The sequence below is a fragment of the Mesocricetus auratus genome, unplaced genomic scaffold (assembly GCF_017639785.1).
Source record: "Mesocricetus auratus isolate SY011 unplaced genomic scaffold, BCM_Maur_2.0 Super-Scaffold_100013, whole genome shotgun sequence".
Lineage (NCBI taxonomy): Eukaryota > Metazoa > Chordata > Mammalia > Rodentia > Cricetidae > Mesocricetus > Mesocricetus auratus.
In genome coordinates, this window is record NW_024429196.1 from 75,677,751 (window position 1) to 75,705,320 (window position 27,570).

The 27,570-nt window shown below is 47.5% G+C and overlaps 1 protein-coding gene across 3 annotated transcripts; it reads left to right on the plus strand.

Annotated features, from left to right (window-relative positions):
- The first annotated feature begins 67 nt into the window (after window positions 1-67).
- On the plus strand, window positions 68-27,570 carry Catsper3 (cation channel sperm associated 3). Of its 3 annotated transcripts, none has more exons than XM_005078460.3 (8): window positions 68-259; window positions 4,350-4,503; window positions 12,777-13,016; window positions 24,121-24,303; window positions 24,999-25,139; window positions 25,545-25,664; window positions 26,415-26,569; window positions 27,437-27,570. In XM_005078460.3, the coding sequence occupies exons 1-8, from the start codon at window positions 162-164 to the stop codon at window positions 27,534-27,536; spliced, it is 1,191 nt and encodes a 396-aa protein (XP_005078517.1). In that variant the 5' UTR covers window positions 68-161; the 3' UTR covers window positions 27,537-27,570. The 3 variants fall into 3 exon arrangements, with proteins under 3 accessions (XP_005078517.1, XP_040611983.1, XP_040611984.1); XM_040756049.1 differs by having other exon boundaries at window positions 27,418-27,501; XM_040756050.1 differs by lacking the exons at window positions 68-259; window positions 4,350-4,503 and adding an exon at window positions 11,807-11,931.

Here is a 27,570-nt window from a genome sequence, read left to right on the forward strand (position 1 = left end):
CTGTAACGGCCGGAATGGGGAAGAGTGACCTCATAAAGTGGAGAATCCTCCTCAGGGCCCCTCTGCTGCTTCTTAGAATCTAGGTGACAAGGAAGTCCTTAGGCAGACGTTTTTGGTTGTATGATTGAAAACAAGGGATTAAAAAAAAGACAATTTGGGAAATGTCTCAGTACTTTCACCACAACCCTGTTAGAGTTGTGTCTAGCTCACTGTTTGGCACTGCTTCGGATGCACTGTATGCAAGATTCAAGAAAATTAAGTAAGTGCCCTTTGCCTCCGTGGTTAGGAAATGTGTGAAGAGTAGCATGTAGCGTGGGGACAAGGCCCCCGAACTCCCCCAGCCTCTTCAACAGGTACTTGTCTGTATCCTGAGAGAGAAGAGCGTGGCTCAGATATGCTGGGCCCCCTGGAGGGGTGAGGTTGGCACATTTGCTATCCACTTGGAGTCTGAATTTGACTCGTGCCCATCTATTAAAGTATTGGATAATTTGAAGGCTTTCCCCCTTTATTTTTGCTGCAGGACCTATTTCAAAGCATGTAATGAAAATTACATAGTTTTTTATAGCTCATAAGGTATATATATAATTTGTAGTAGACTTTTTCAGACTGCCAGCCCTCAAATCACGACAGAGACTTACTATTAGTTGTGAGTGCTTGGCCTTAGCTTATGCTTGGCTCTTATAGCTTATATTAACCTGTTTCTCTTCATCTGTGTTTTGCTTCAGGGATTTTTACCTTTCATTCTGTATGTCCTACTCTGTGTCTGGCTGGCTGATGGCTGGCTGGTGGCTGGCTGGTGGCTGGCTGGCCTCAGGCCTTTCTCTCTCTTTCTCCCTCATCTCTCTTCCCTTCTCCCCTGGAGCCTAGATTCCTCCTCCTACTTATTCTCTCAACCTGCGAGCCTTGCCTGTCCCTCTTCTGCCTAGCTATTGGCGGTTCAGCTTTTTATTAGACCAACCAGATGCCTTAGGCAGGCAAAACAACCCATCTTTACATCGTTAAACAAATGCAACACACCTTTACACCATTAAAGTAGTATTCCACAGCATTTCCCCTTTTGTCTAAATAGAAAAGAGGTTTTAACTGTAACATACAGGACAGCCTCCAAAGCCACAGAGAAACCCTGTCTTGAAAAACCAAAAAATAAAAAGTAAAAATAACTGTAACACAGTAAGATTATATACAGTAAGAGCAATTATCAAGTAAAAATTACATTTAAAATTTCCAGTCCATCTGTATCTGGCAACTTCAGAGTAAACACTCTATTAGTTATCCTATATTGATGAGCCCAAAGTTTTGTACCTAGTTTACCTTCTATCATAACTAAGGAACACTGTAACTATCTAGTCTTCAACTCCATCAAAGACCCCAGGAAGTACAGTACAAGCCACTTCCAAAACTATAAAAGTAACAGAGACATCTGGCTTCCTGGACAGTCACTCAAGGTTCCTTTGTGACATTGGAGCATCCATCTTTGGCCTACAGGCCTAGAATATCTTGCAGAATTTTCTATGAAGCAGGAATTTTGAAGGACTGTCCTGCCTTGATTTGGCAAAGTTTGGCAGGTTTATTTTTTCCTTTGTGCCCTGCTTGTCCAGTTTGGATAGTATACTGTCAGCAGTCAAGGCAAGAGCAGTTTCTTGCCCAAGTGGCTAGCTTTGTCACAATGGAAGCAAACTCCATATGGGGGTTCCTCGATGCCCATCACCCTTTTATGAAGTAGATTGGTGCTGGCAGGAGCAGATGTGTCTCACTGTCATGAAAAATCTTGTTATTAAACATCTTAAATGCCATATTCTATAGGTCTCTGAAGCATTTGAAGAGCATCTATCTCTAAAATATGTTTATCCTTGAAAGCAAACATAATATGACTACAAGTTTGGTTATTATAGATGACTAGCTACTAACCTGCATTTCTTGATTATATATTATATTGTAAGTGAACTGCATAAACACAATACCCCAAACAAGAGTAGAAGTATACATACAGTATAACAAAAATAGCTTTAAATTTTATCAATATATTGAATCCATATTTTACCGATGTAAAATATTTGAGATTAATAGTTGTCTCTTTATCCCATATTTCTCTGCCACCCTTAAACAATGACGAGAATCCATAACCCAGCAAATGACCCAAAAACCACCCACCCCACCTCTTTGGAATGTGGGCGTTGCATTCTCCAGACTGCTTTCTGTTGTCTAGGGTGACAGCATCTATAGGGAATCCTGAGAAAAACTGAGATAATGGTCAAGTCCTGGGAAAACTAGTTGCAACATTTGTTGTCCATCTCAGAACTAGGGATCAGTAAAGATGTCTTGAAGTTATTCTTCATTTATGTCTGTAGCCAAGATTTTTCAGGAGATCTCCCCATATCAAACCTGATCTTTATTAATTTTGAATGAATCCACAGCCTTTCATTTCCTATGGAAACAAAATCATAACTTCTTCCCCAATGTAATACATTTTCTGACTTCCATTTTAAAGTTAAGGCATCCCTAAAGTACCTAGGCTGTTTTAATGCAGTCCCCTTACAACCCCATGTCTCTCAGCAGCTGTCATTCACTTATCAGCATTCAAAAAATTCAAAGTCAGCACACCACCATAGGAGATCCAGACTCCCTGTGCATTTCCCATCTTTATGTGGCTCTGTCTTTAAAGATTTTACTTTATTATTTTTAAACCCTTTTCCCTATGATTGTCTATACCCATTTTCTTTCTTAAGCCTATGCACATTTGTAAACACACTGTACCCTATTTAGAGTTTTGGAACCCCCACCGCCCCAAATCTGGACCTGTCTTTAATGTGCGTCTCTGGCTTTTTCTGACCACATGAGCCAAACCTTGGACTTCGAGGCGGCTTTGAACTGGCACCTGCTCTGCCCCACACAGGTCCATGAGAGCTGAGTTTTATGCCCTGCAAGCCTGGCTAAAAGCTGTGTTTAACTGGGAGCTGTAGGAAGCTGGTACCCTCACGGTGGCAGGTGTTTTTCCCTCAGCCCTCGATGTGCGGGCTACTCAAGCTCTCATTGGACAACAGAGCCTCTTAAAGGAGCCAAATCAACTTTTTGGTTTGTGCTATGTTTTTTTTTCTGCTTTCTCAGATCCTGTGTAGAAATTTGGGTCCCACATTAGAATGCCAAATGTAACAGGCTTTCTTTTGGGTCACCAACCAGCTCCCAAATCATGACACGGAGACTTCTTATTAGTTATGCTTGGCCTTAGCTTATGCTCCCCCACTAGCTCTGATAACTGGAATTAACCTGGTTCTCTTCGTCCACATTTTGCCTCAGGGCTTTTTAACCTTTCTTCTCTTTTCTTCTTTTGGTTTTTCGAGACAGGTTTTCTCTGTATTGTTTTGGAGGCTGTCCTGGAACTCACTCTGTAGAGCAGGCTGGCCTCGAACTCACAGAGATCCTTCTGCCTCTGCCTCCCCAGTGCTGGGATTAAAGGTGTGTGCCACCAATGCTAGGTCCCTGTCTTTCACTACATATGCCCTGCTCCATTTCTGGCAAGCTGATAGCTGCCTGGCTGTCTGGCCCTGGCCATCTCCCTCTCTTCCTCTCTCTCCTCATTCTCTCGCTCTTCATCCTACTTATCTACTTATTCTCTCTGCCCACCAGCTCTGCCTATCCCTCCACTGCTTAGCTATTGGTTACTCAGGGAGGGGAGGGGAGGGGAAGGGAGAGGGGAGAGGGGAGAGGAGAGAGGGGAGAGGAGAGAGGAGAGAGGGGAGAGGAGAGGGAATTCAGTTACGACAGCCTGCACCTGAGACCTCAAGCCTGCTCAGGAGGCTGAGCAGGAAGATAGCTCGGATCTACAACATGGTGAGTTATTCATCTTAAGACACAGAGATCCGGGGAGCTGAAGCCCCACTGGCCTCTGTGGACGCCACACATGCAGGTGGGGGCACATACATGCATGCTGGCACGCACATAACACATACAGAAAAAAACACGGCTATTGTTGTGGAATATTACTTTAACTATGTAAAGGTGTGTTACATTTGTTTATGCTGTGTTTGTTTCATTATGTAAAGATGTGTTGCTGTTTCTCCTTGCCTGCCTAAGGCACCTCCCCCCTTCCCCTCCCCTCACTCTCCCCCTCCCCTCTCTCCCTCCCCCCTCCCCTCCATGAATCTCACTTACTGGGTGAAGTCTTTTTGAGATGAGTGTGTTTCCATCTTGTTTTGTTGTGTGACAACTCTTCTTCAGGAGTTCAGGGAGAGGGTGGGGACAGGCTGCCCTGACCACCTCCCAGTCTTGGGGTCACTCATCTTTGGGGGTGCAGTTGAGTGGGAGCCGAGCTGTTCTGTGGTAACAGCGCCTCTTGTCTGCCCTTCCGACAGGAGGAAGGATGTGGAGTGTCAGGCGTTCTTCAGGTCCATCTTAAAGAGCTCCTTGCTCCATGCCCTCTTGATCAGCACCATCACCTCAAACGCCTTTTTCATGGTCTTGGGAACCGATTACAACATAAGGTACAAACTGTTCCGACTCTTTGAGGTGAGCACACGGATGCTTCTATTCTACTTGGCCTGTTTTATGTCTGAAATGTTAAAAAAACAAAACAAAACATTCCACAGGCATTTTGCTGCAAGAAATTTTCTGTAGAAACAATTTAAAAGGTCTTTGACCTCCACAATAGCATTAGACAGTGACAGAAGCGGTGTGGTGATGTGACTGGTAAATCTCCCCGAATGCTCTCTTACTATACGCAGAGAAAGTAGATATCACAACTGAGACTCACTCACAGGCAGCATTTCCAATGAAACTAGCGTCAGTCCCTGTGGGGAGGAAGCAGGGGGCACGAGGGGAAAGTGCTGGGTTGAGGTGAGGCTAGCTATCCGAAGCGAGAATTTTGTTGCCCACACCAGTAGTCAGTACAGAAGTCCCCTGTCACCTCCTAAAGGGGCTGGGGCAATCCAGGACTGAGGAGAACTGACGGGCAGGGCCCCCTCCAAAGGACTGTCAGGCACTTAGGAGAATGGGAGTAAGGTTTAGCAAGCTGGAGACACACAGATTAAAAAAAAAAAGACAGGGTTCAGATAAACCAGAAGGAAATAGAATTAAAACAGCCTCCCCCCCCCAAATGAAGCTCAGTGGAGTTAGAGCATGCTTTCTTAAAGGTTAGGAAATGAATTTAGGATGGGAAGCACAATAGGAAATAACAAGGTCAAACGCCACACGTTAGTGTAAGAAAACAGCAAGGAATCTGATCTAGAGGTCATAAAATCCACTGTAAAGATACAAAATCAGATAAACACGATAGCATCTAACCCTGGGGCAAAGTGATGTTCAGGAAGCTGGTGTAGGTGTTGGAAGGAATGGAAACAAAGTGATGTTCAGGAAGCTGTTTGTAGGTTTTGGAGGAATGGAAGCAAAGTGACGGAACTCAGGAAAGTGGACATGAAATAAAACCATTTCAGAACAAAGGCTAAAGTAGAGCAAACAGTTAAGTACAATAGGTGGTAACTTGAATTAAATCGAGGAATTAAAAAAAAACTCATGAGCCGGGCGTTGGTGGCGCACGCCTTTAATCCCAGCACTCGGGAGGCAGAGGCAGGTGGATCTTTGTGAGTTTGAGACCAGCCTGGTCTACAAGAGCTAGTTCCAGGACAGCCTCCAAAGCCACAGAGAAACCCTGTCTCGAAAAAAACAAAACAAAACAAAAAAAACTCATTAAAAGTGGAAGTGACGGAAAATGCTGAGTATTGGGTGTTGAGGAAAAGACCCTGGGTAAGGATGATAGGAACTCTTGTGTTTCAGATATCCACGGATCAGAATGCTAAAAGTCTAACCCTCCCCCAGAAGCACCCCAATCTGTATGTTGAAAGAGTTCACATTCCACACCCAAGAATATGAACTCAACCCAACAAACACTAGGGCGCTGGAGCCAAATGGTTGGACTTCAGAGAGTCTGGGAAGCCCTGCTAAAGAAGACTCAAGTCTCCATCACACTTCTCCATGGCTGTGCTCTCTGCCCAAAGATAGTAGAGTGACACGCTCAACTTCCTCAGGGAAGAACATGCGAACCCTGAACATCAGGTGAATGGAGGGGACTCAGGCTTCCTTAGGGATTCACTTAAGAAACAGTCACATCCCGAGTGACGGAAGAAGCATCACTTTGGCAATGAACATGGCAGGTGTAGTTGTTTGTAGGATTAAACTGTCATTTCACAGGAAAAACAGCACACGGTGAATGTTCTTTGATCCTAAGGTTATAGCATGCTGAAAGACCAGGGACATCTGATAGAGCTGTTGCAAAGAGTCGCAGCACGAGGTTTGATAGGTCTCAGTACTAAAAACTTGGGAGTCAGACACCAGGCATGAAAGATGGAGGATCTGAGATGAAGAGCAGCCAGCTGCTAGAGTCCTTCTACCAATGCTCAGACCAAAGGGGCGGTCCTGCCCTCAGTCTGCCTCCTCAGACTGTCCCGAACGCCTGTCCCCTCCCGCCTTATATTCCTCTCTCAGCTCAGTCATGTCAATCCTGTCTCCACCTCCTAGTGCTGGGATTCAAGTCATGGGATCCCAAGTGCTAGGATCACCGTTGTGTGAGCTCTGTTTCTCTTTTAGACAGATTCAGTCTCGAGTAGCCCAGTGTGGTCTTGAACTCACAGAGATCCGTCTGCCTCTGTCTCCTGAGTGCTGGGATTAAAGGTGTGTGCCACCACCTGGCCTCTCTGGCTAACTAGTGGCTTAGCTCTGTACTCTGATCTTCAGACAAGCTTTATTTGTTAGATGACAAACAAAATATCACTACAAAAAGTTTTTTAAAACTTTTTTTTTTAGACAGGGTTTCTCTGTGTAGCGCTGGCTGTTCTGGAACTCGATCTGTAGACCAGGCTGGCCTCAGACTCACAGAGATGCCCCTGCCTCTGCCTTCTGAGTGCTAGTATTAAAGCCATGCACCACCACTGCCTGACAAAACTGTTTTTTAAATTTAAAATTTGATAATTTCATACAATAAAATATGATCATATACATCTTTCCTTTCCCCTCTGATTCCCTCTGTACCCCTCCCAACATGCCTCTTCCAAAATTTTATATCTTTAAAATTTTTTTGATGCCCTACTAAGCCCATAAGTGCCTGTGCATGTGCTGGCCCTTGGAGAGCTGGCCAGTAGGGAGAGCATTTCCTGGTTGGCTTGAGATGGTTTCTCTTATGCCCTGTGCCTTCTCTGTGACCTCTGTGCTAAAAGTGCATGATGTCTTCAGCAACAGGGTCTTACCATGTGGGCCCCTGTTCAACAATCCCCTCAGTCGTGATACACACAGTAGTGTTATCCCGTGACACTCTGAGACATCTGATGAAGCACAAGGGTAATTGTGGAGTTTTTCTCTTCCATTTATTTTTCCAGGGCAGAGGGTGTGCTCACACACAGTGGGCAAGCCCTGGACCACCAGCTTCCATCTTCCACCCCACCAAGGACAGCTCACATTTTGTTGGCTTTCTTCTGTGTTGTTCGTTTGTGGCATTCGTCTGTTTATAGCAAGCTCTCATGTGTAGCACCCCCGACCCCATGTTCCTTTTGCTTCAGCATCCCGAATGCTGGGACCCACCCCGTGCTGCTGAAAATGAGGGTGCTGGTGGAACCTCCGGAGATGGAGATGAACAGATGCTGTTGAATTCAGGGTCCGTGGCTCTGTGTCTGCTTTGGAAATGCCAGCACAAACAGCCGGGGGTGTTCTGTCTTCTCCACCAATGACCAGAGCACGGACCCACTCAGCTGTGACAGTGAAACGGGAGCTTAGAGGGATAGCTGATCCCAGGGTCTGTGCTGGGTCTTGTCATGTACGCTGTAAGGAGGCTGTCAGAGATGGTGGCGCTCATGGCAAAAGGACGCAGGAGATGATTCGGGGTCAGTTCTGCTGGCTGAAGATGAGACCTTGTGAGGGTCAAGGCTAATAAATACCACGGTTAGAAAATCCTCAAAGACGGAGCTGAGGCCAAGGAGGTAAGGGGCTAACCCTTCCTCTTGCAACGGAAGCCACAAGAAAGAGTCAAGCTTTGTTGGTGTCTCTGATGAATGAGTTCTCTACCATGCGGCTACTCATACTGCAGTTCCTGTTGTAAGACAAGTTCATGCTCTGCGGCCCAGGTTGGATCCAAACTCATGGTCCTTCTGCCTCAGCCTCCCATGTGTTGGGGCTTCAGGTGCACCACTGTGCACCATAGTTCTGTAAAGTGTCCCAGCTGATACATTAGAAAGAAATGACAGGCCGGGCATTGGTGGCACACACCTTTAATCCCAGCACTCGGGAGGCAGAGGCAGGCGGATCTCTGTGAGTTTGAGGCCAGCCTGATCTACAGAACAAGTTCCAGGACAGCCTCCAAAACAATACAGAGAAACCCTGTTTCGAGAAACCAAAAAAAAAAAAAAAACAACAACAACAACAACAACAAAAAAAAAAGAAAGAAAGAAAGAAAGAAATGACAATATGTCACCTACCTCAACTCTGGAGAAGCAATGGATCAGGGCACTGAGTATCAACAAGAAACCAGAGACGCCATGTGCCTGCTACAAAAGGAAGCTACTGCAGCCTTGCTTGGGATAAACCTGAATGTGTTCAAGCTTTTGGAACCTGCTGCCTACTGCCAGGAGACAGGGAGGAGAGGAAGGACACACTCCAGGATGTAGACTGGAATGTTCTTCCGTCCCACTACTTGGATTAAAATATTACTTGTGTGTATCTCTGTATGTGTATGTGCATGCTGATACCCATGGTGGCCAGAAGAGGGCGTCAGATCCCCTGGGTCTGGAGAGACAGGCGGTTCTGAGCCACCTGATGTGGGTGCTGGGAAATGAACTCTGGTCCTCTCCAAGTGCTCTTAACCACTGATCCATCTCACAGCACTTGGAGTCCTTACCAGATAATCTGCAAGGAACTTAAAACAATGGAGGATTTAAAAAAGTTTAATGGTAAAAACCAAATTATTTGGGGACTATAGACATAGGTTTCTATTATAAAGAGCCAAATCTTAATAAATATAAGAAAGCTGAAATAATTGTATTTTATCTGATCACAATGGAAAATAAAACTACAGAGCAACAGCAAGAGAAACTCATGGATATCTGTAACATGTACTCTTTTTCCCCAGCTGCCTGGGTCCCTCCGCTGTCTCAGTCCCCAAATGACACATGGGACACTATATTAGTTATGAAGCTGTTGGCCATTTGCTATGGTTTCTTAGTTCTGACTTAATTATTAACCCATAATTCTAATATATATTTTTATAAGGACTTATCTTTCTGAGGACGCCACCCTGATGCGTCCTCTCCTCCCAGGATCACATGGCAACTCTTCACTCTTGACTCCATTTCCCAGAATCCTCCTCGACTCCTAGTCCCACCTATCTTGCTTCCCTGTTGGCCAACAGTGCTTTACTTATCAACCAATCAGACAAACATATACACAGAAGACCTTTCCCCATCAGAGATCAAAGAGTCCAGTATTGAACAGTGAATGGATCCTTGAAGAAATCAAGAGGAGAAAGTGCATTCCTTCAGTCTAATGAAATGAAAACACAACACGTCAAACCCATGGCATAAATAGAAGAATTCCCAAGAGGGAAAGTCACTGCTCTAAGTGCCTGTGTCACACCAGTAAGATAGCTCACTGGGTAAAGGTGCTGTCCCATGAGCCTAGAGACCTGAGTTCAATCCCTGGAATCCACAGAAAGGTGGATGGAGTGGACCAGTGCTTTGAATCCCCTAGATGCTGTGGCCGTGACCCCCCAACACAAATCCTTTTAAAATGATAAGGGAAATTAGGTTCCAGATTGCTTATAGACAAAGCTCAGAGCACTGGAAAAACAAATCAAACCTAAAATTAGCAAATGAGAGAAATAATTACCATAAAAATGAATAAGACAAGATAAAGAATCAAAGAGTTGCTTCCTTGAAAAGACAGACAAGATTAGAAAACCTGTAGGGTCAAATCAGAGAAAGGGGGCCTAAAGTAGTAACATAAGGAGGAAAAAGTAGCCATTACAATGGATCATAGTTACATCTAAACCAAACCAAACCAAGCTATTCTACTCCCACCAAAATGTTGTAGGTTAGTGAAGGAAGGTTCCCACTGCTAAATCTGATGACCCAAGTTCAGCCTTCCCTGTGGAAGAGAGAACAGGCTCCGTCCAACAAGTTGTCCTCTGACAACCACATGCTCACTGTGCCTACACACACACACACACACACACACACACACACACACACACACACACACACACACACACACACTCCAAACCAGTTGTTTGCATATATAATTCCAGCATTCCTACTCCAAGATGGGAGGTGGCTGGAGCTTCCGGGCTAGCCTGGGGTTTGAAGTGCTGCAGAAACAGGAGGACTTTGCCTCAACAAAGTAAAAGGAAAGAACCAGATGCTTAAAAGTTGTCCTCTGACCTCCACAAATGGGGTATGGCAAGCACACACACACACACCCCCTGGAACACATCATCCAGACACAGCTAATGAGGGACTGGGAGAAGAGGAGCAGGACAGGAGGGGGCAGGAGGGGGCAGGAGGGGGCAGGAGGAAGACAGGAGAGGGCAGGAGGGGCAGGAGAGGGCAAGAGGAGGACAGGAGGGCCAGGAGAGGGCAAGAGGAGGACAGGAGAGGGCAGGAGGGGGCAGGAGGAAGACAGGAGAGGGCAGGAGGGCCAGGAGAGGGCAAGAGGAGGACAGGAGGGGGCAGGAGGGGCAGGAGGAAGACAGGAGAGGGCAGGAGGGGCAGGAGAGGGCAAGAGGAGGACAGGAGGGGGCAGGAGGGGGCAGGAGGAGGACAGGAGGAAGACAGGAGGGGCAGGAGGGGGCAGGAGGGGGCAGGAGGGGGCAGGAGGGCCAGGAGAGGGCAAGAGGAGGACAAGAGGGGGCAGGAGGGGGCAGGAGGGGTAGGAGGAAGACAGGAGAGGGCAGGAGGGGCAGGAGGAGGAGGAGGAGAAGGAAAGGAATGAGCAGCACTGCTGGGGAAGAGGATAAATGGAACCAAAACCAGGAGAAGGAAACAGTAAACTGAAAGCAGAAATGAATGAAATAGAAACAGATTCCATCGTAGCAGAAATGAATGAAATAGAAACAGATTCCATCGTAGGCACTGGAAAAGCAATCACAAAGCCCAGGGTGGGCTCTTAAAGCAGTTAAAGTAACTTTCTTCATGTGACAATACAATAAAGGAGAAGGGAATTCTTAGGCACGGCAGACTCTTTGAAAGTCTGATAACTTGGCGCAGGGTGGCTCAGTGGGCACAGGCGCCTGCTGCCCAGCCTGACGACCTGAGTTTGATCCCCAGAACCCATATTGTGGAAGGAGAGAACTGACTTTTGCAAGTTGCCCTCTGACCTCCACACGTAACACTGTGACACCTGTCAGTGTCCTTGTACACACATGTGCACAGGCTAAATAAATAGAATGGGAAAAAAGGAACTGTAAAGCCTAACTTTAGAAAGAAAATCTGATAACTAATGCCAGTACATTTGAAAACCCAGCTGGAACAATTTTCTAGAAAAGAATTTACAAAACTGACTCTCTGTAAGAAAGTAAAAACCTTCAAACCTTCATCACTAGGAAGTATTACATTGAAATTCGATGCCCCCACCCCCTGAAAACCAGGCTAATCTGGACTGAAGGTTTTGCACACACTTGGGAGGGTTGTATAATTCTAGACATATGAAACTCCTCTGATTATTACATACATGGGCATTCCGGCCCCACCCACAACCTCATGGGGCTAATTCAACCTTCGTGGCCAGCAGTAGACAAGGGCAGTGTGAAAGAGGAAACTGCACCCAGGGTCATGAAATCTGTCCGGGTGCCAGGAAACAATGCAAACACTCGGAAAAGAGCGTAACCGTTGCCAAGCTGCGCTTTTCCAAAAATGCACCCCTTTACTTCACTGCAAGCTCATCCAAAGACCTGCCTTGACCCAGGTGCTGTGTCTGACACTTGGGGCTTCTTGGATGTCTCTCCCCTGTGCATCCCTGTGTCAACGACAAATGCGCCTGCTCAGAGCTCTTCTCACACTTCTTGCCTGGGTGATTTCAACTCCCTGCTTCCCAAGTTGCTCCTCCCCAGATGTCTCTTCTACTGTGCAGAGGTCCTCTCTCTGTTCCCCGACACTGGGATCTGCCTTAATCATTCATTTCCACTTAACCAAAACAGAACTTTTCAGTCGTGAGTGAATGGATGTTCGGTGATTGTCAAGATGATAAAGTGGGAAATTTTAGAAGTTTCTAAAAGGACCCCCTGGCAATCGTAGAGCCATTGGAGTTGTAGGCTCAGGAGAAGCATTTGGAGGAGATTGGTTCAAATAGTATAAAAGTGGGGAAAAAGCAGAATATCCTTCAAAAGCAGGTGACGCTAGTTGACTGATCTTTGTGTGTGGTGAAGGTAATGGATTAAATATAACTATATATTTGTATATTTTTCTTTAAAAGTGTATGTATTCAGGATGACCAGAAAACTCTTGTAACTTTCTCTTAGGGAATAGTTATGTCAGGTATCCTGCTATGCTGAATATTGACCAGGACCTGTATGTATAGCTATTTGCTGACTGCTGCCAGCTCCAAAGCCTTGCGTCTAGGGGAAACCTCGCCCTAGCTTAGCACCACAGGCAAGGAAGCCTCAGACGGGGAAGGGATCCAGCCTCAGTATGAGAGCTAGGGGCTCTGTCTGGGTTTTTCCACTCCTCATTGGGTGGTCTCAGTAGGGAGAGGGCCAGGACTATGGGGTCTCTGCATTTGTTTTGATCTCTTAACTCCTGTGACCCCTGCAGATCTCAGAGATTCTCTTTGTCTCCATCTATGCCTGTGAGTTCTTCATGAAGGTCTATGTGGAACCCATTAAATATTGGAGGGATGGCTATAACCTACTGGATGTGGTCATTATCCTTATTATCTTGATACCCTATACCCTTCGAAAGATCAAGGGAAGACATTACAGATACCTCCACATTGCTGATGGTATACAGTCTCTGCGAATCCTCAAGCTTATCTCCTACAGCAGAGGCATCAGGGTGAGTACCTGTGTGTGTGTGTATGTGTATGCACGTGTGCACATGTGCATGCGTGTGTGTGTGTACACGCATGCATGTGTATATGTGTGTGTCCTGCGAGTGTGTGTGAGCACTCGTGTATGTGTGTTTGTATGTATGTGTGCCCTGCGTGTGCATGTGTGTGTGCATGTGTGTGTGGGGGGTGAGAGATAATGACTAGTTGGGAGTGGTAGTGCATGCATTTAATCCCAGCACTTGGGAGGGAGAGGCACATGGATCTCTGTGAGTTTAAGACCGGCCTAGTCTACAGATAGTGAATTCCAGGCCAGCCAAGGCTACCCTGAGAAACGCTGTCTCGAAAAACCAAAAACCAAAAGCTCACTTAGAGAGGAAACAGAGAGAGAATGACAAATGCAATCTTGAGAAAACCAAGCAATGGCCAGGCCAGGAAAATCCACATTGAGGAGGCAACCTTGAGAAATCAAGTAGCAGCAAGGAAACTGAGGCAAATGCCCATCAGATGGGTAACATCATTAGAGAGGCTAGTCACTCGAGGGAAGAAAGCAGTCCATGGTGAGAGACAAGGAAGTGGGAGCAGACAGTTCAGACACCATTACCCAGAAGCCTGGCCTGGAACTGGGGAGGGGTGAGGGCTGAGCACACGCGCATCTGTTGCGGGATCCTGCCTGGGTCCCATTGCTGCGTCAGCCCCGGAATAACACATAGGACACTGTATTAATTATGAAGCTGTTGGCTGTTTGCTTGGTTTCTTACTGGCTATCTCTGACTTAAGTATTTAACCCATAATTTTTAATCTAAGTATTTCTCTTACCGGAGAAAAGGGTCCAGACCTCTTACTCCTCTGGCGGTCTACATGGTGTCTCTCTCTGCCTCTCCCAGAGTCCTCCTTGACTCCTAGTACCACTATCTTGCTTCCCTATTGGCCAACAGTGCTTTATTCAACAAACAACAAGAGGCAGATTTACAGAATGACATCTCCCATCATCTCCTCTTTTCTGTCTAAATAAAAGAAAGGTCTTAACTTTAACATAGTCAAATTATATATAACAGGACAGTTATCAAGTAAGAACATAGTTACAATATTTAGTCCATTAACATTTAGTAAGATTTAAAGAAAATATCGTCTATCCTATCTTTGTGAGTCTGAAGTCTTACATGTAACTTATCTTTTATCATAACTAAGGAAAACTATGATTATAACTATCTGTCTTCAACTCCATCAAAGACCACAGAAGGATAATATATAAACACTAGAATTGACAGAAACATCTTGCTACCTGGACAGTCACCCGAAGTTTCTCTGTAATGTTGGGGCATCCATCTTCAGCCCATAGGCCATAGTGTGTCTGGAAGACTTCTCAGCAAAGCAGGAAATTTCAAGCTGTACATCTGCATTGGCAGTCTGTCAGTCATTTTTCTGTGTCCTGCAGAAAGTCTGGCCGACTGTTTCATGAAGCAGGAACCATTTAAGACTGTCCAAATCTGCCGGGCAGTGGTGGCACACGCCTTTAATCCCAGCACTCGGGAGGCAGAGACAGGTGGATCTCTGTGAGTTCGAGGCCAGGCTGGACCGATAGCCTCCAAAACAATACAGAGAAACCCTGTCTCGTAAAAACCAAAAAAAAAAAAAAAAAAGACTGTCCAAATCCAGTAGTGACTTTCTGTGGGTCCTGCATGTCCAGATTATACAGCAATAGTCAAACAGTCTAGGCAAGAACATTTCTTGTCCAAATGGCTAATCTTTCCATGTTGAAAGTAGACTCCATAACAAGTTTCTTCAATGCCCATCTTCCTCTTAGATGTAATTGGTGCTGCCAGGAGCAGACATTTCTCATTGTCAAGAAAAACCCTAAAACATTTAAAATGCCATTTTCTGAAGGTCTTTGAAAGGTTTGAAGACTGTCTATTCCAAATATATCTCTGTATATCTAGAAAACCTAACTAACCTAACTATAAGTTCTGACTATTATAAGTAACTATCTATAATATTTAATTATGCATTATGTTTTAAAAGATCAGTATAAGCACAATACTTAATCAAGAGGGGAAATATACATATAATAAAATTGACCTTGAATTTGTATCAATAAATGAAAAACCATACCAATACAAAGTATTCATTTCCATACCATAATCCCCTTTTTCCTTTAAAAAGAAATTGGTTGTGATCATTAACCAATTATAAGCAACCCCATTCAAATGAAAACAAAGATTTATAAACAATATTTGGGAATTTGGACATTGCTCATTCCAAACTTCTTCCTGCTGATAGGGGGCACTGTCTATACCATGGGGATCCTGACAAAACACAGAAACCTGTGTAAGTCCTTATTTTCATACTTAAGACACTTGTTACACTAACATTTTCTTCTCACAGGTCCCCATGATTGTTATTGTCCCATCTCAGCAGGAAGTAAATTTGAGAATTCCAAGCCCCCTTTCCGTACTGTTGATACAACAGGATAATTTACACTTGTTAATGTTAGTTTTCAATTATTTTAGGGTTGGGATTGGAAGAAGGTGTTCAGACTTGAGCAGTCCTTTCAGATAAGTTTAGAATTTAGAAGGGATAGATATGTCTAGCTTAGCATATAAGTAGAGTATAACTTATTTATCACCTTCCATGTATATATATATATGTTGTATATGTTTGAGTTTTGTATCAAGTTTTTTGTTTTTTTGTTTTTCGAGACAGGGTTTCTCTGTATTGCTTTGGAGGCTGTCCTGGAACTCGCTTTGTAGACCAGGCTGAACTTGAACTCACAGAGATCTGCCTGCCTCTGCCTCCCTAGTGCTGGGATTAAAGGTGTGCGCTACCAATGCCTGGCCTTTGTATTAAGTTTAAATCTTCTATTTAGACTAGAAGGGGAATTGTAGGGATGAGCCCACATAGCTGTCCGCCCAAAAGGGCAGAGATATGAAGATTAGACAGGTGGGCTATTTAAGAAAAGGAAAAGTATTCTCTCTTTCTCTTTCCTCTGGAAGCCTGCCACACTTTCTGTCCCCCCAGCTTGTATGTAAATAAATATATTATATTCCATATTGCATTCATCTCCCATCACATATCCATACGCAGGTGTGTGATTACATAAGTAATGAGTGGCTGTGGGCATATGCCAGGGGGAGAGCTCACATTTAGGGCCCGGGCACACCTGACTGGACAGATAGACAGTAGACCCAGAAAAGCCTCTTCCTAGAGAGCAGATAATTGGGCAAACACAGACTCAGGAGGCGTGGCTATGGGATGGGTTGAGTATGAGTCAGTCTCGAGGCCTATTCCAAATGTTCTGGAGAATGTTCAAGAAGACTGCAGGAACTGTGCTTCCCGGAGTGGCTTTACCAACACGAGGAGACCTTCTCCACCAAAAGAGTGACAGCCAGTGGTCAAAGCCGCCCGAGCACTGGTGAGTCCTGGCTCACAGCCACCTGCGCCGTGTGAAAGGCAGCCAGAACGGCTTGGTTCAGCTTGGCCTGTACAGCCAGGCACAGCTTTCAGAGCTTGGCCCTGATGTTCTATTACTTTTTTTTTTTTGCCTGTACGTTTGTATGTGCACTATGTTTGTGCCTGGTGCCTGTGGAGATCAGAAGATCCCCTAGAACGGGAGTTATGGAAGGTTGTGAGAAACCATGTGGGTTCTGGGGCTCGACCCTGGGTCTCCTGTAAGAGCAGCCTGTGCCAGCCTGTGCTCAATGGCCACACCATGTCAATGGCCACACCATGTCTCTAGACCAGAGCCTTGACATCTGACTGCAAGTAGCCTTGTGCCTCAACAATGAATCTAGCAGAGTCATGCTTCCTTACTGGCTTCAAGACCAAGATGGTATTGGTAAAGGTTGACCGGCAGTATGGCCAGACAAATTAGCGGGAGGTAACACACAGGTCATTATTTCTTTTGTTTTCAGACAGGGTTTCTCTGTGTAGCCCTGGCTGTCCTGGAACTCACTCACTCTGTAGACTAGGCTGGCCTCAAACTCAGAGATCTTCCTGTCTCTGCTTCCCGAGTGCTGAGATTAAAGGCATGAGCTGCCCAGATTGTCAACTGACTTCTAGAGGAGTCCCTAACAGATGAGCAAACTCAGTACTCAAAGCTGGTTCTTGGTCCCTGACCCCTAATCACTGAAACGTCAATGCTTCCACCTCATGGCTGCGAGTCTGTTACACAGAGCGGGTTCCTCGCTTTTCACACCGGGTTCTGCCAGATGAGCACCCAGCTGCCAGGGCCCTACTGCATTCCAGCCTGGAGCTGCCACCTCCCTGCTCTTGCTGCCTGGGCTTCATGCTTTCCCCATTTCCAAGCTGCTGTGGTGGATGCTTCCTAGGTGTCCTGGGCCCCGCCAGGCCTCCTGTTCTGCTTAGAGGCACCCAGAATGCCTCAGAGCTAAGAGGACAACAATGGATTCAGAGCCCCAGGGGCTAAACTGGTGCTGAGAGTCGATTGTCCTAGCAACTGGGAATTCAAAAGCAGATGCCGCTTTCTGGCTAGACCACAGGAGTCAGAAGGCCAGGGCTTCAGCGGTGGAGGACCCATCCTCTAGAGCGAGTTTCTGTATCAATCCAAACCGCTAGATGCCGGCGCCTGGTGGGCTTGTGCTTGAAGAATGTGGCTTTAAGCAGCTGTCAGAGTCCTTGCAGCGAACATGACCTCTTTTCCTCTGGCTGTCATTTTTCAAGGCTGCTCAGTTGTGACCTCAGGTGCCACCGGTCCATGCGCTGGAAGAGCCACGCCCTGAGTCTTGTGTAGGTTCTACTGCTGAGCACACTGGCTTCCTGCCGCCACTGATCTTACACGTGCGCCATGGCCACGGTGCTCAGGGTCTCCCACTTTCTTAGGCCTTGTGTGTTAGTTAGCTTTCTGTAACTGCCACCAAAACGACTTGAGAGAACAACTTAAAGGAAAGAATTTATTATGTGACACATCCATGCAAGGGTTAGGGACAGATCTGACTCGGGCAGTGAGGGAATAAAGCAAATACAAATGACACAGACAGACACACGGACAGATAAGCAGGAGTCAGTGTGCCGTGAGCTCAGATGGACACAGACAGACACACAGACAGACAAGCAGGAGTCACTGTACTGCAAGCTCAGATGGAGACAGAAACTCAGCTGCCCACCCCAGGCTCAGTGTGTGGATGCTAGAGAGGTGAACAGTGTGTCATGGTTATTGCACACAGCCGGACAGGATGTGAAGTTGCTGCACACAAATAACCAAGGAAGCGGGTTATATAGCTGGGTCGAGGGTGCAGGTCTAGTTAATCCCAATAGGAGCAATCTCCATGGGCAAGCAGCTTCTGTCTGTGAACAGCCCCGGGATGGGCAGAAAACTACGGTGCACATTTTCTGCACACACGGTCAGCATCCACACTCTGATCAGAGGTGGGCTTTCCTTGCCTCTGAGCCTCATGCCAAGGCAGAGGCGTTACCATCCTCCGCTAGTCTGGGGCGCTGGCATCCTTGATGTGGCTGTGCTCAGTTGACAACACACCTTTCCCCACCGTTCGGCTCGGGCTCCCTCCGCTCTCTGTAGCTTTGGTTCATGGTTTTATTGTCCTTCGTTCTGTTGGCCAGCATGTGGTAGAGGGTACTGACCTCAGTTGTCCTGTGTGTGGGGGAGGGTGCGGATGATATATTGTTTGTGATCTAATAAAGCAAACTGAAGATCAGAAAAGCAAAGAAGCCAGGCCAGTAGCCCTTACCTAGGATTGAAATGGGTGATCCTGTCTCCACCAAACCTCAGACTGCATTCTCCTCAGTTCCTGTCTCCTCCTGCCTTATATTCCCTTCTCCACCCAGCCATGTCACCCCCGTCTCCACCTCCCCAGTGCCGGGATTAAAGGTGCAGGATCCCAAGTGCTGGGATCGGCTTTATGTGAGCTCTGTTTCTCCTTTAGACTGGATCAGTTCTGTGTAGCTCAGTGTGGCCTCGAACTCACAGAGATCCGTCTGCCTCTGTCTCCCGAGTCTTGGGATTAAAGGTGTGCGCCACCACCGCATGGCTCTATGGCTGTGGCTAGCTTTGCATTTTGATCTCCAGTTGCTCTATTAGATCGTAACTGTCACCACAGGAGGGTAATCTTCTTGGTCACCCACTTCATTTGTCTGGCACGTGCCGGAGGCTCTCACCTCACGGCAGACAGGAAGCAGAGGGAGGAGTACAGGAAGGGGCTAGGACAGCAGCCCCCATATGTGCTGCCAGGGCTCTCCTGCCCTCGGCTACGCTCCACTTCCTACCCCCCCCATCATACTGTGACTCTATCAAGTGAATAATTCATTGATTATGCCGGAGACCAGCCACTTCTGAAAAGCCAACCAACTGGTTAGCGAGCCCAAGTACATGAGACTGTGAGAGGTGACATAAGGTATGATATCTTAGAGAAAGTTCCGTCTCTCCCCAGCAGGGAGACAAGCAATTATTAAAACCTCAGTTTTTTTCCAAAATGAATCTGAAAACACTACTGTGATTTCCCCTGGGGGATTTAGGGCATTTCCTGCTCTGAGATGACCTTTCCACCCAAGCTGCCTTCCTAGTGCTAAACCAGTCTTAAAGGTCACTGTGCTCAGGGTCACTGGTGATTGGAGGTAGTGGCATGGGGGAAAGGGTTTAGCAATCACTCCTCACTCGGCCATTGTTTTGTCACCAGGACAAACTGGTCCTCTAAGTCTCTGACTCTTCACGCTGGCACTAGCCACCTATTTGAAATTATCTGTGTCCTAGTCACTGTTCTATTTCTGTGAAGAGATGCCATGGCCAAGGCAACTCAGAAAGCATTTAACTGGGGGCTCACTTAGAGTTTAGAGGCTTAGTCCATTATCATCCCCGTGTGGGGAGCATGGCAACAGGCCCAGAGACATGGTGATGGAGAAGTAGTTGAGAATTACAGCCTGATCTTCAGGCAGAAACGGACCCGGCCTGGCATCCGCTTTTGAAACCTCAAAGCCCACCCCCAGTGACACACTTCCTCCAACAAGACCACACCTCTAATCCTTCTAATCCTTTCAAATAGTGCCACTCCCTGGTGACTAAGCATCAAACACATGAGTTTATAGGGGCCTGTCTTACTCAAACTACCACATTCCACTTCCTGGCTTGTAGCTATATCATAATACAAAGATGTATTCAGTACAACTCCAAAAGTCCCCAGAGTCTATCACAGTGTCAACACTATTTAAAAGTCCAAAGTTCAAAGTCTCTTTTGAGACTCCTGGCATTCTCTTAACTGCAACCCCCTGTAAAATAAAAAAGCAGATCGCATACTGCCAATATACTTTGGCACTGAATATACATTACTATTCCAAAAGGAAGGAAAGGGAACATAGTGAGGAAATACTGGACCAAAATTAAACCTAAAACCAGCAGGGCAAACTCCAAATTCTGCAGCTGCATATCAGATGTCAAAGGGCTCTTCAAACCTTCAATTGTTTTCAGCTTTGTTGACTGCAACGTACTTTCTCTCTTGGCCCTCTCGCTGCTAGCGGCTCTCCTCAGCAGGTAGCCTGCAACTCTGCCATCTCCAGCATCTTGGGGTCTCCAAGGCCATCCAGGCTTCACCTTTACAGCTTCACACAATGCCCTTTCTGGGTCTCCATGCAGGGGCACCCCTGACACATGCTTGGCCTCAGCAGCTTTCTTTCCTTAGTTTCTACAACCTCTTTCTTGAGTCCTGGACTCTAAAGTCAGAGCCGCATGACCAAAGCTGCCAACTTTTTCCTGTTTGCTGGGTCTAGAAGTTGGTCCTTGTTCAATTATGTCCTCACCAGCTTTCTGCTTTCAATGGTTTCCTTCACTGCCTCATCTTGGCTGTCCTGGAACTTGCTCTGTAGACCAGTCTGGTCTTGAACTCAGAAACCTTTTAATTACATATTCACCAGCTTTCTGTTTTGGATGGTTTCATTCTCTGCTTAAGCTTTTCCTTAATTCATTTTCACAAGTTGGAAGCTTAGCTAGCTGGGGTCTTGCCCTGGGGTCATCACCCCCTTATTTCTCTAGCATCCGCCTAACTTTTTAATCTCCTTGAGCAGCAGAGTTGGCGCCATTACTCTTCCTGGTGCTCCTTTTCCCCTCAAGTTGTACATTTTGTATTTCTCCTTTCCCCACTTGCTCCTTTTTACCTGTAAGATCTGCATAAGTGACCATTAGCAGCCATGTGACACAGTCAGTAATAGGCTGTCTTGAAATCTCCCCTCCAGCACCATTATCTGATTAATTGACTCTGTCCCTACCCCTTACTCTTTCCCTTCAAGTCAGTCTCAGGCAAATTTTTAGGACAAAGTCAAAAAGCAGCCATATTCTTTGCCACACTATTAAAACAATGGGCTCTGGGCCACTTACTAATATTCTTTCTCTCTAGAACTTCTTGAGCTGGGCCCCCATAGTTCAAATCTCCCTCTCACTGTCTTCCATGCTCCTCCTAGGATGGCCTACTAAGCCCTACTTAAAGTGTCCAACCACTTTTCTAGTACAGAGTCTCAAAGTTTTCCACGTGCCTCCAAAATACAGCATGACCAGGCCTGTCGCAGCGCTGCCCCAGACCCTGGCACCAACTCCTGTCTTTTTTTCTTTCTTGGGTTTTCAGGATAGGGTTTCTCTAGGTAGCCCTGGCTGTCTTTCTCTGTAGACCAGGCTGGCTTCAAACTCAGAGATCTGCCTGCTTCTGCCCTCAAGTGGGCCACCAGCACCTGGCATCAATCTCTGTCTTAGTCAATGCTGGGAAGAGACACTATGACCAAGGCAACCCTTTTTTTTGCCATTTATAAATTTATTGTATTTTATTTTAACTGACAGAGCATAAATGAATGCATGTAATACTGGGATAATATGTGATCTGTTAATATATATGTAAAATGTCCAAACCAAGATACAGTTATATATCTCCTTGATCATTATCATAAAAACATTCAATATTCAGTATTCTTATTTCTAGTTTTTAGAGAGACAGTATGTAGAGTGATGCCTTTTCCTTGTCAGTGGCTTGGTTTTTCCCCACCAGTTGCCTGGGCTCTGCTGAGTTGTAGTCCCCAAATAACAGACAGGAGGCTGTATTAATTATGAAGCTGTTGGCCTTGCTTGTTTCTTACTGGATAGCTCTGACTTAAGTATTTAACCCATCTAAGTATTTCTCTTACCGGACGGACATCTTACTTCTCTGGCGGGCTACATGATGACTCCCTGTGTTTCTCCTACCCAGAGTCCTTCTGGACTCCTAGTCCCACCTATCTTGCTTCCCTATTGGCCAACAGTGCTTTATTGACATACACACAGGACTTCCCATCAACAGTACATTATTACAATCTCTAGTAATTCTACAGAGTAACACCATATCCAAATTACTTATGTAACTGCAACTTAATACTCCTTGGTTAATGTTTCCTCTGCCTTCCATTTCCCCCTCTTCTCACTAGCACCTGAGAATCACCACTCTTCCCTCCATTGGTATGAGATTGTTTTTCTATACTTTATTTTATTGATTAATCTTTTACATTCCAATCCCAGTTCCCCCTCCCCCCTCACCTCTCACTCCCCGACTCCTCCTCCTCCCATCTGCCCTAGGAAGCCTGCTAAGCCTGTCCATCATCTCGTTGAGGCAGGACCAAGCCGCCGCCTCTCCACCCCCACACCCCTGTGTCTAGGCTGGACAAGGTGTCTCTCTGTCTAGAATGGTCTCCCCAAGGCAACTCTTATAAAAGAATTTAACTGGGGGCTTGCTTATAGTTTCAGAGACTTAGTGTCTCATCAGCCGCTTCCTAATTACCACGCAGAGGCTTGTATTAATTATAAATGCTCGGCCAATAGCTCAAGCTTGTTACTAGCTAACTCTTACACTTATATTAACTCATATTTCTTTTTCTTTTTTTTTAATTTTGGTTTTTGGTTTCTTGAGACAGGGTTTCTCTGTGTTGCTTTGTAGACTAGGCTGGCCTCGAATTCTCAGAGATCCGCCTGCCTCTGCCTCCACAGTGCTGAGATTAAAGGCGTGTACCACAACCGCCCAGCTTAACCCATATTATGGATACCTTGCGATGTGACTTAGTGCTGTTTCTCAGTGTGGCACGCCCATCTTGCCTCTCTCTGCACCATCTCTGCAACTCTCTGACTCTGCCCTCCTTCTTCCCATCATTCTTAGTTTGGCTCTCCCGCCTAACTTCCTGCCTGGCTACTGGCCTGTCAGCCTTTATTAACCAATAAGAGTAATATGAGAAGGGTCACTCCACAGCAGGTTAGTCCATTGTCATCATGGTGGAGATCTTGGCAACAGGGACAGCAGGCATGGTGCTGGAGGAACGATTGACCTTTGGGCAGGATGAGAGACTGGACCTGGTGAGGGCTTTTGAAACCACAAGGCCCAACCCAGTGACACACTTCCTCCAACAAGGCCACACCTCCTAATCCTTCTAATCCTTTCAAATAGTGCCACTCCCTGGTGACTAAGCATCAAACACATGAGTTTATGGGGGCCTGTCTTACTCAAAGCACTACAGACTGTGAAAGCACGCTTAGTAGGTCCATGTTTGCGAGGCACATGCTCAGCGCACGTCAGCATGGTAACTGAACAATAAATGCATGGAACGTTCCGGGGATAGACAAGGGAAGGGCAGACAAGAGAGCTACCCATTCTCCAGGAGGGAGATGAAGGTCGTAAGACAGGGAGCTGCCTGTCAGGTGAGGCCCAGAAAGAATGGGGAGCCATTGTCCTCTTTGCCCTCTCTGTCATCAGGTACATGATGGTGTCCCTGTTCCTCCTGGGCCTGGGGGGAAGAACATTTGGGCCTGGCTCTCAGCAGAGGAGCACAAAGGCAATACACAGGGATGACCACAGATTCAGAGAGGCCACTGGGGCAGATGGAGAGGCGACCCAGACCAGTTGTGTACGGCCCAGCTATGACACAGGGCGGACGCCGCTGTGAAACCGGTGCAGCCCTTTGTCCGAGCACGATTCTGATCATTGGTTGGTTGGTCCGTTCATTCATTCAGCTGACACTTACTGAGCACCCGCGAGTGTCAGGCATGGCTCGGCATCCCCAGGGCAGCTGTGAGCTGGGTAGGCTGGACCTCGGGCCCTGGCTTGGCCAGGGGCTCTTGCCTAGCCGCATACCCCTGCCTTGCAGACGCTCATCACCGCCGTGGGGCAGACGGTCTACACGGTGGCCTCGGTGCTGACCCTCCTCTTCATCCTCATGTACATCTTCGCCATCCTGGGGTTCTGCCTGTTTGGAATTCCAGAGAAGGGAGACCTGAATAACTGGGGGAACCTGGCTGCAGCTTTCTTCACTCTCTTCAGTCTGGCTACGGTACCGTGTTCGGGAACTGTGATGAGGGCGGAGCCTGGAGAGGGACTGTCTAGGGAGGGTGAGCGTGTGGGTGAGGCCTCTTTTGGGACCCTTCCCCACATTCGGGTGCTTATTAGTGGGCGCAGGGAGCTGGGTTTGGCATGCCAGGGCTAGTCAGAGGCCAGTGGGTTCCATTTCTGTCTCTAGCCCTGTGATTTTATAAATCATTCCATGTGTGGCTCAGGGTAATAAATCTTGCTAGAATTCTCAAATGATACTTAATTTGGATTAACCTTAAGTTATAAATGAAGCCCACAGCATACTGCTTTTAAAAAAAATAAACTGTCACAGATCCACCCAGAATGAGCAAAGCCCAGCACTCAAAGTCTAGACTTTTGAATTATATAAAGTGGCATTTAAAGAAATTGTTTCGCTTTTATTTTTTTTTCCGAAGATGGGCCTGGAAACAGGCTGTGCATTTTAGGAGAAAATGGGAGGCCTTGAGAGAAGAGAGTCCCTTAAGCATGCTGGCTTGCAACTAGTGGTACCCTGCATTTCTGTAGGCGACAGCGGGTGGTTGGGGGCGTGCCGAAGGACTGATGTGGAGACTGAATTGGCAACCGCCTCCGAGGGTTTGGCGCGCCTCTGGCATACGTGAAACGGAAACCTACCCTGCTGGGTCTCGGTGCTCAGCATGCGCTGCCTTGCCTAACCAGGTTGACGGCTGGACAAACCTGCAGGAGCAGCTTGACAACCGGAAGTTTACTGTGAGCAGGGCGTTCACCATCATCTTCATCCTGCTGGCTTCCTTCATCTTCCTCAACATGTTTGTGGGTGTGATGATCATGCACACGGAGGTGAGCCTGTGCCTGTCGTGCGTGCCTACGTGTGCGTGTGTGCCCGTGCGTGCACGCGTGTGCCGTTCAGGTTAGGTGTGGCAGGTAGGCGTGGGCCAGGTTCCTTAGACAAGCTGGTCTTGTGTTCTTCTCATGAAGTGATGTGGAGTAGCCAGATGACCTCTCTCCTGTGTACCTGACCCTTCTACCTAAGTTCATTGCCTCATGATGGGGCCAGGGGGCCAGTGAGGCGTAGGAAGTCATTGCATCTGCAGGTGGCAGCTTGGGTTGGGGGCTGGCCCTGTGTGGGGTGGGCCTTTCTGCTGAGGCCTGAGCTTCAGGGAAGGCTGGGAAGGAGGAAGGCTGGGAACAGAAAGGGTGCAGACGAGAGACCACCGTCTTGACTTGCGCATTCTGCCTTGCTAGGACTCCATCAAAAAGTTCCAGCGGGAGCTGATGGTGGAGAGGCATGTGACGCTTATGGAGGAGAGGCAGATGATTCTGAAGCGCCAGCAGGAGGAGGTCAACAGGCTGATGAACGCACAGGCAGGTGGCCCTACTGGAGAGGTGACAGACAGACAGACAGACAGACAGACAGACAGCAGAATGGCCAGGAGGAAGAAGCTCTGGACTCAAGTAGAGGTCAGGTGGGCTCAGGCAGGCCTCTTCCCCTGCAGCCACGAGAGCCATGCTTTTCTTTCCGTGTTTGTGAGCCTCCCTGAACAATTTGGACTGTTGAGTGCTGTGGTTAGGTCTAACGCTCCCTCTTTGGTGAATGGCTCTCCACTGTGGGGTCCTTCGTGCTGGAGTGTCTTCCTGAGGCTCGACCCCAGGCCACTGGGTGGGTGAGGATGGAATGCTCTGTTGGGGGTGTCACTCAACCTCATTCCCCACGCCCCTAAAACGGGGACAATAATAAGCGCAATGGGCTGGGAGTCTGCCAAGTCTGGTGCTACCCCGTGGGCTGCACTCTTCTGTCTGTCTCGTGTTCTTGGTCTAACCTGGGGACCCTGCTGGGTCCCTCATCCATTAGCGTGTCCCTCCTCAGATGGAGATGCCTGCCAGTCTAGTTATGCCCAAGGTTTGCTCAGGGTTGGAGGAGATCACACAGAATCACCATTAGACATTCTCTCGTTCCTTTATATCTTTGGCCTCACAGCAGGGATGCGTCCATGAGACCGTTTCATTCTTATAGGGTCTGGGCTCAGCGGCCAGGACGATCTTGGGACCCGCAGGGGTCTCGGGTCTCTGTAGCTCCCGCTTTTGTCACCGGTCTTTCCTTGCCTCCCTCTCCAGAAAAGTGGTGGCAGGAGCTTCTCTGAGCTGGTGGAGGAATTCAAGAAGACCCTACGGCACACGGACCCCATGGTCCTGGACGACTTTGGCACTAGCCTCCCTTTCATCACTGTCTACTTGTCCACCCTGGACAACCAGGACACTACTGTCAACAAGTGAGTTACTGGATCCTACCCTCGACTTCTTCAAGACCAGGGCATCCTGTAGATCCCAGGAGATTTAAGGGTCGGTGACCAAGGGGCAGGGTGGATGCGCACACAGAGGCCCTTCCTGGGAGTGCAGGGTCTCACGTGTGCCTGGGCACTGGGCTGTGGTGCACATGGGTCCGTGGTGGAGGGGACTCTGCCCTGTTGGCCCTCCCGACTCTTTCCTTTGTACCCAGGGGTTAGCCTCCTCCATCCCTGCAGGCCCTGCTCTCCTGGAGCAGGGAACGTGTGTGAGGATGGCAGCCCCAGTGCAGAGGGTGCCAGCTTGGCCCTGCTACCACCTTCCCAGTGTCTTAGAGCAAGGGTCTGCCCTTCTCCTACCTGTCGCCCAAGGAGCCACTGGGCCGGTTAAATGGGATCTGACTCAGGTCTTACTCTCAGCACAAGCCAGCTGGGGTCTTGGCTGGCAGCTGAAGAGCTGTGGAGAACAGGGAGCTAGTGTGGAGTTCCAAGCAGAGCAGGCGCCAGAAGCCTGACCTCTCTACGAATTCCCTCAGGAAGCCTCAGGGAGTAGGGTGACTGGAAAGGAGTGCCCTCACTGGGTCCAGAACCAGGCCAGCTACTGTTGAGGTACCACCGCACCATTCCAAAGTCCAGGGGTTTGCTGCAGACACGACCCATGAGATAAATTAACTTACGTCAGGGCCTCCAGCAGAGTGACAGACCCAGGGCTCCAGCCCACCTGAAGTCACTGTTCTCTCCTGACCCCACGCATACCTGGTGGGTGTGGCGACTTCACAGGTGCCAGTGTGTGGTGTGTGGGGACAAGGTGGTATGGGAGCTCGCCTTCTCCTCAGGTCCTGCTCTTCTCTCCAGGCTTCAGGAACTGTACTATGAGATTGTGAACGTGCTGCGTCTGATGCTTGAAGACTTGCCCCAGAAGAAGTCGTCCCATAGCTCGGAATTCACGATTTAGAGGTATTTGGGCATGTGTGGCCTCAAAGGCTGTG

What these genes read in the sequence shown, in the direction of transcription:
- Catsper3 (XM_005078460.3), top strand. Translation starts at nt 162, where the DNA reads ATGTCTCAGTACTTTCACCACAACCCTGTTAGAGTTGTGTCTAGCTCA. An exon ending in AACTGTTCCGACTCTTTGAG is followed by an intron (nt 4,504 to 12,776) that starts GTGAGCACACGG and finishes TGACCCCTGCAG; the next exon opens with ATCTCAGAGATTCTCTTTGT. An exon ending in ACAGGCTGATGAACGCACAG is followed by an intron (nt 25,665 to 26,414) that starts GCAGGTGGCCCT and finishes CTCCCTCTCCAG; the next exon opens with AAAAGTGGTGGCAGGAGCTT.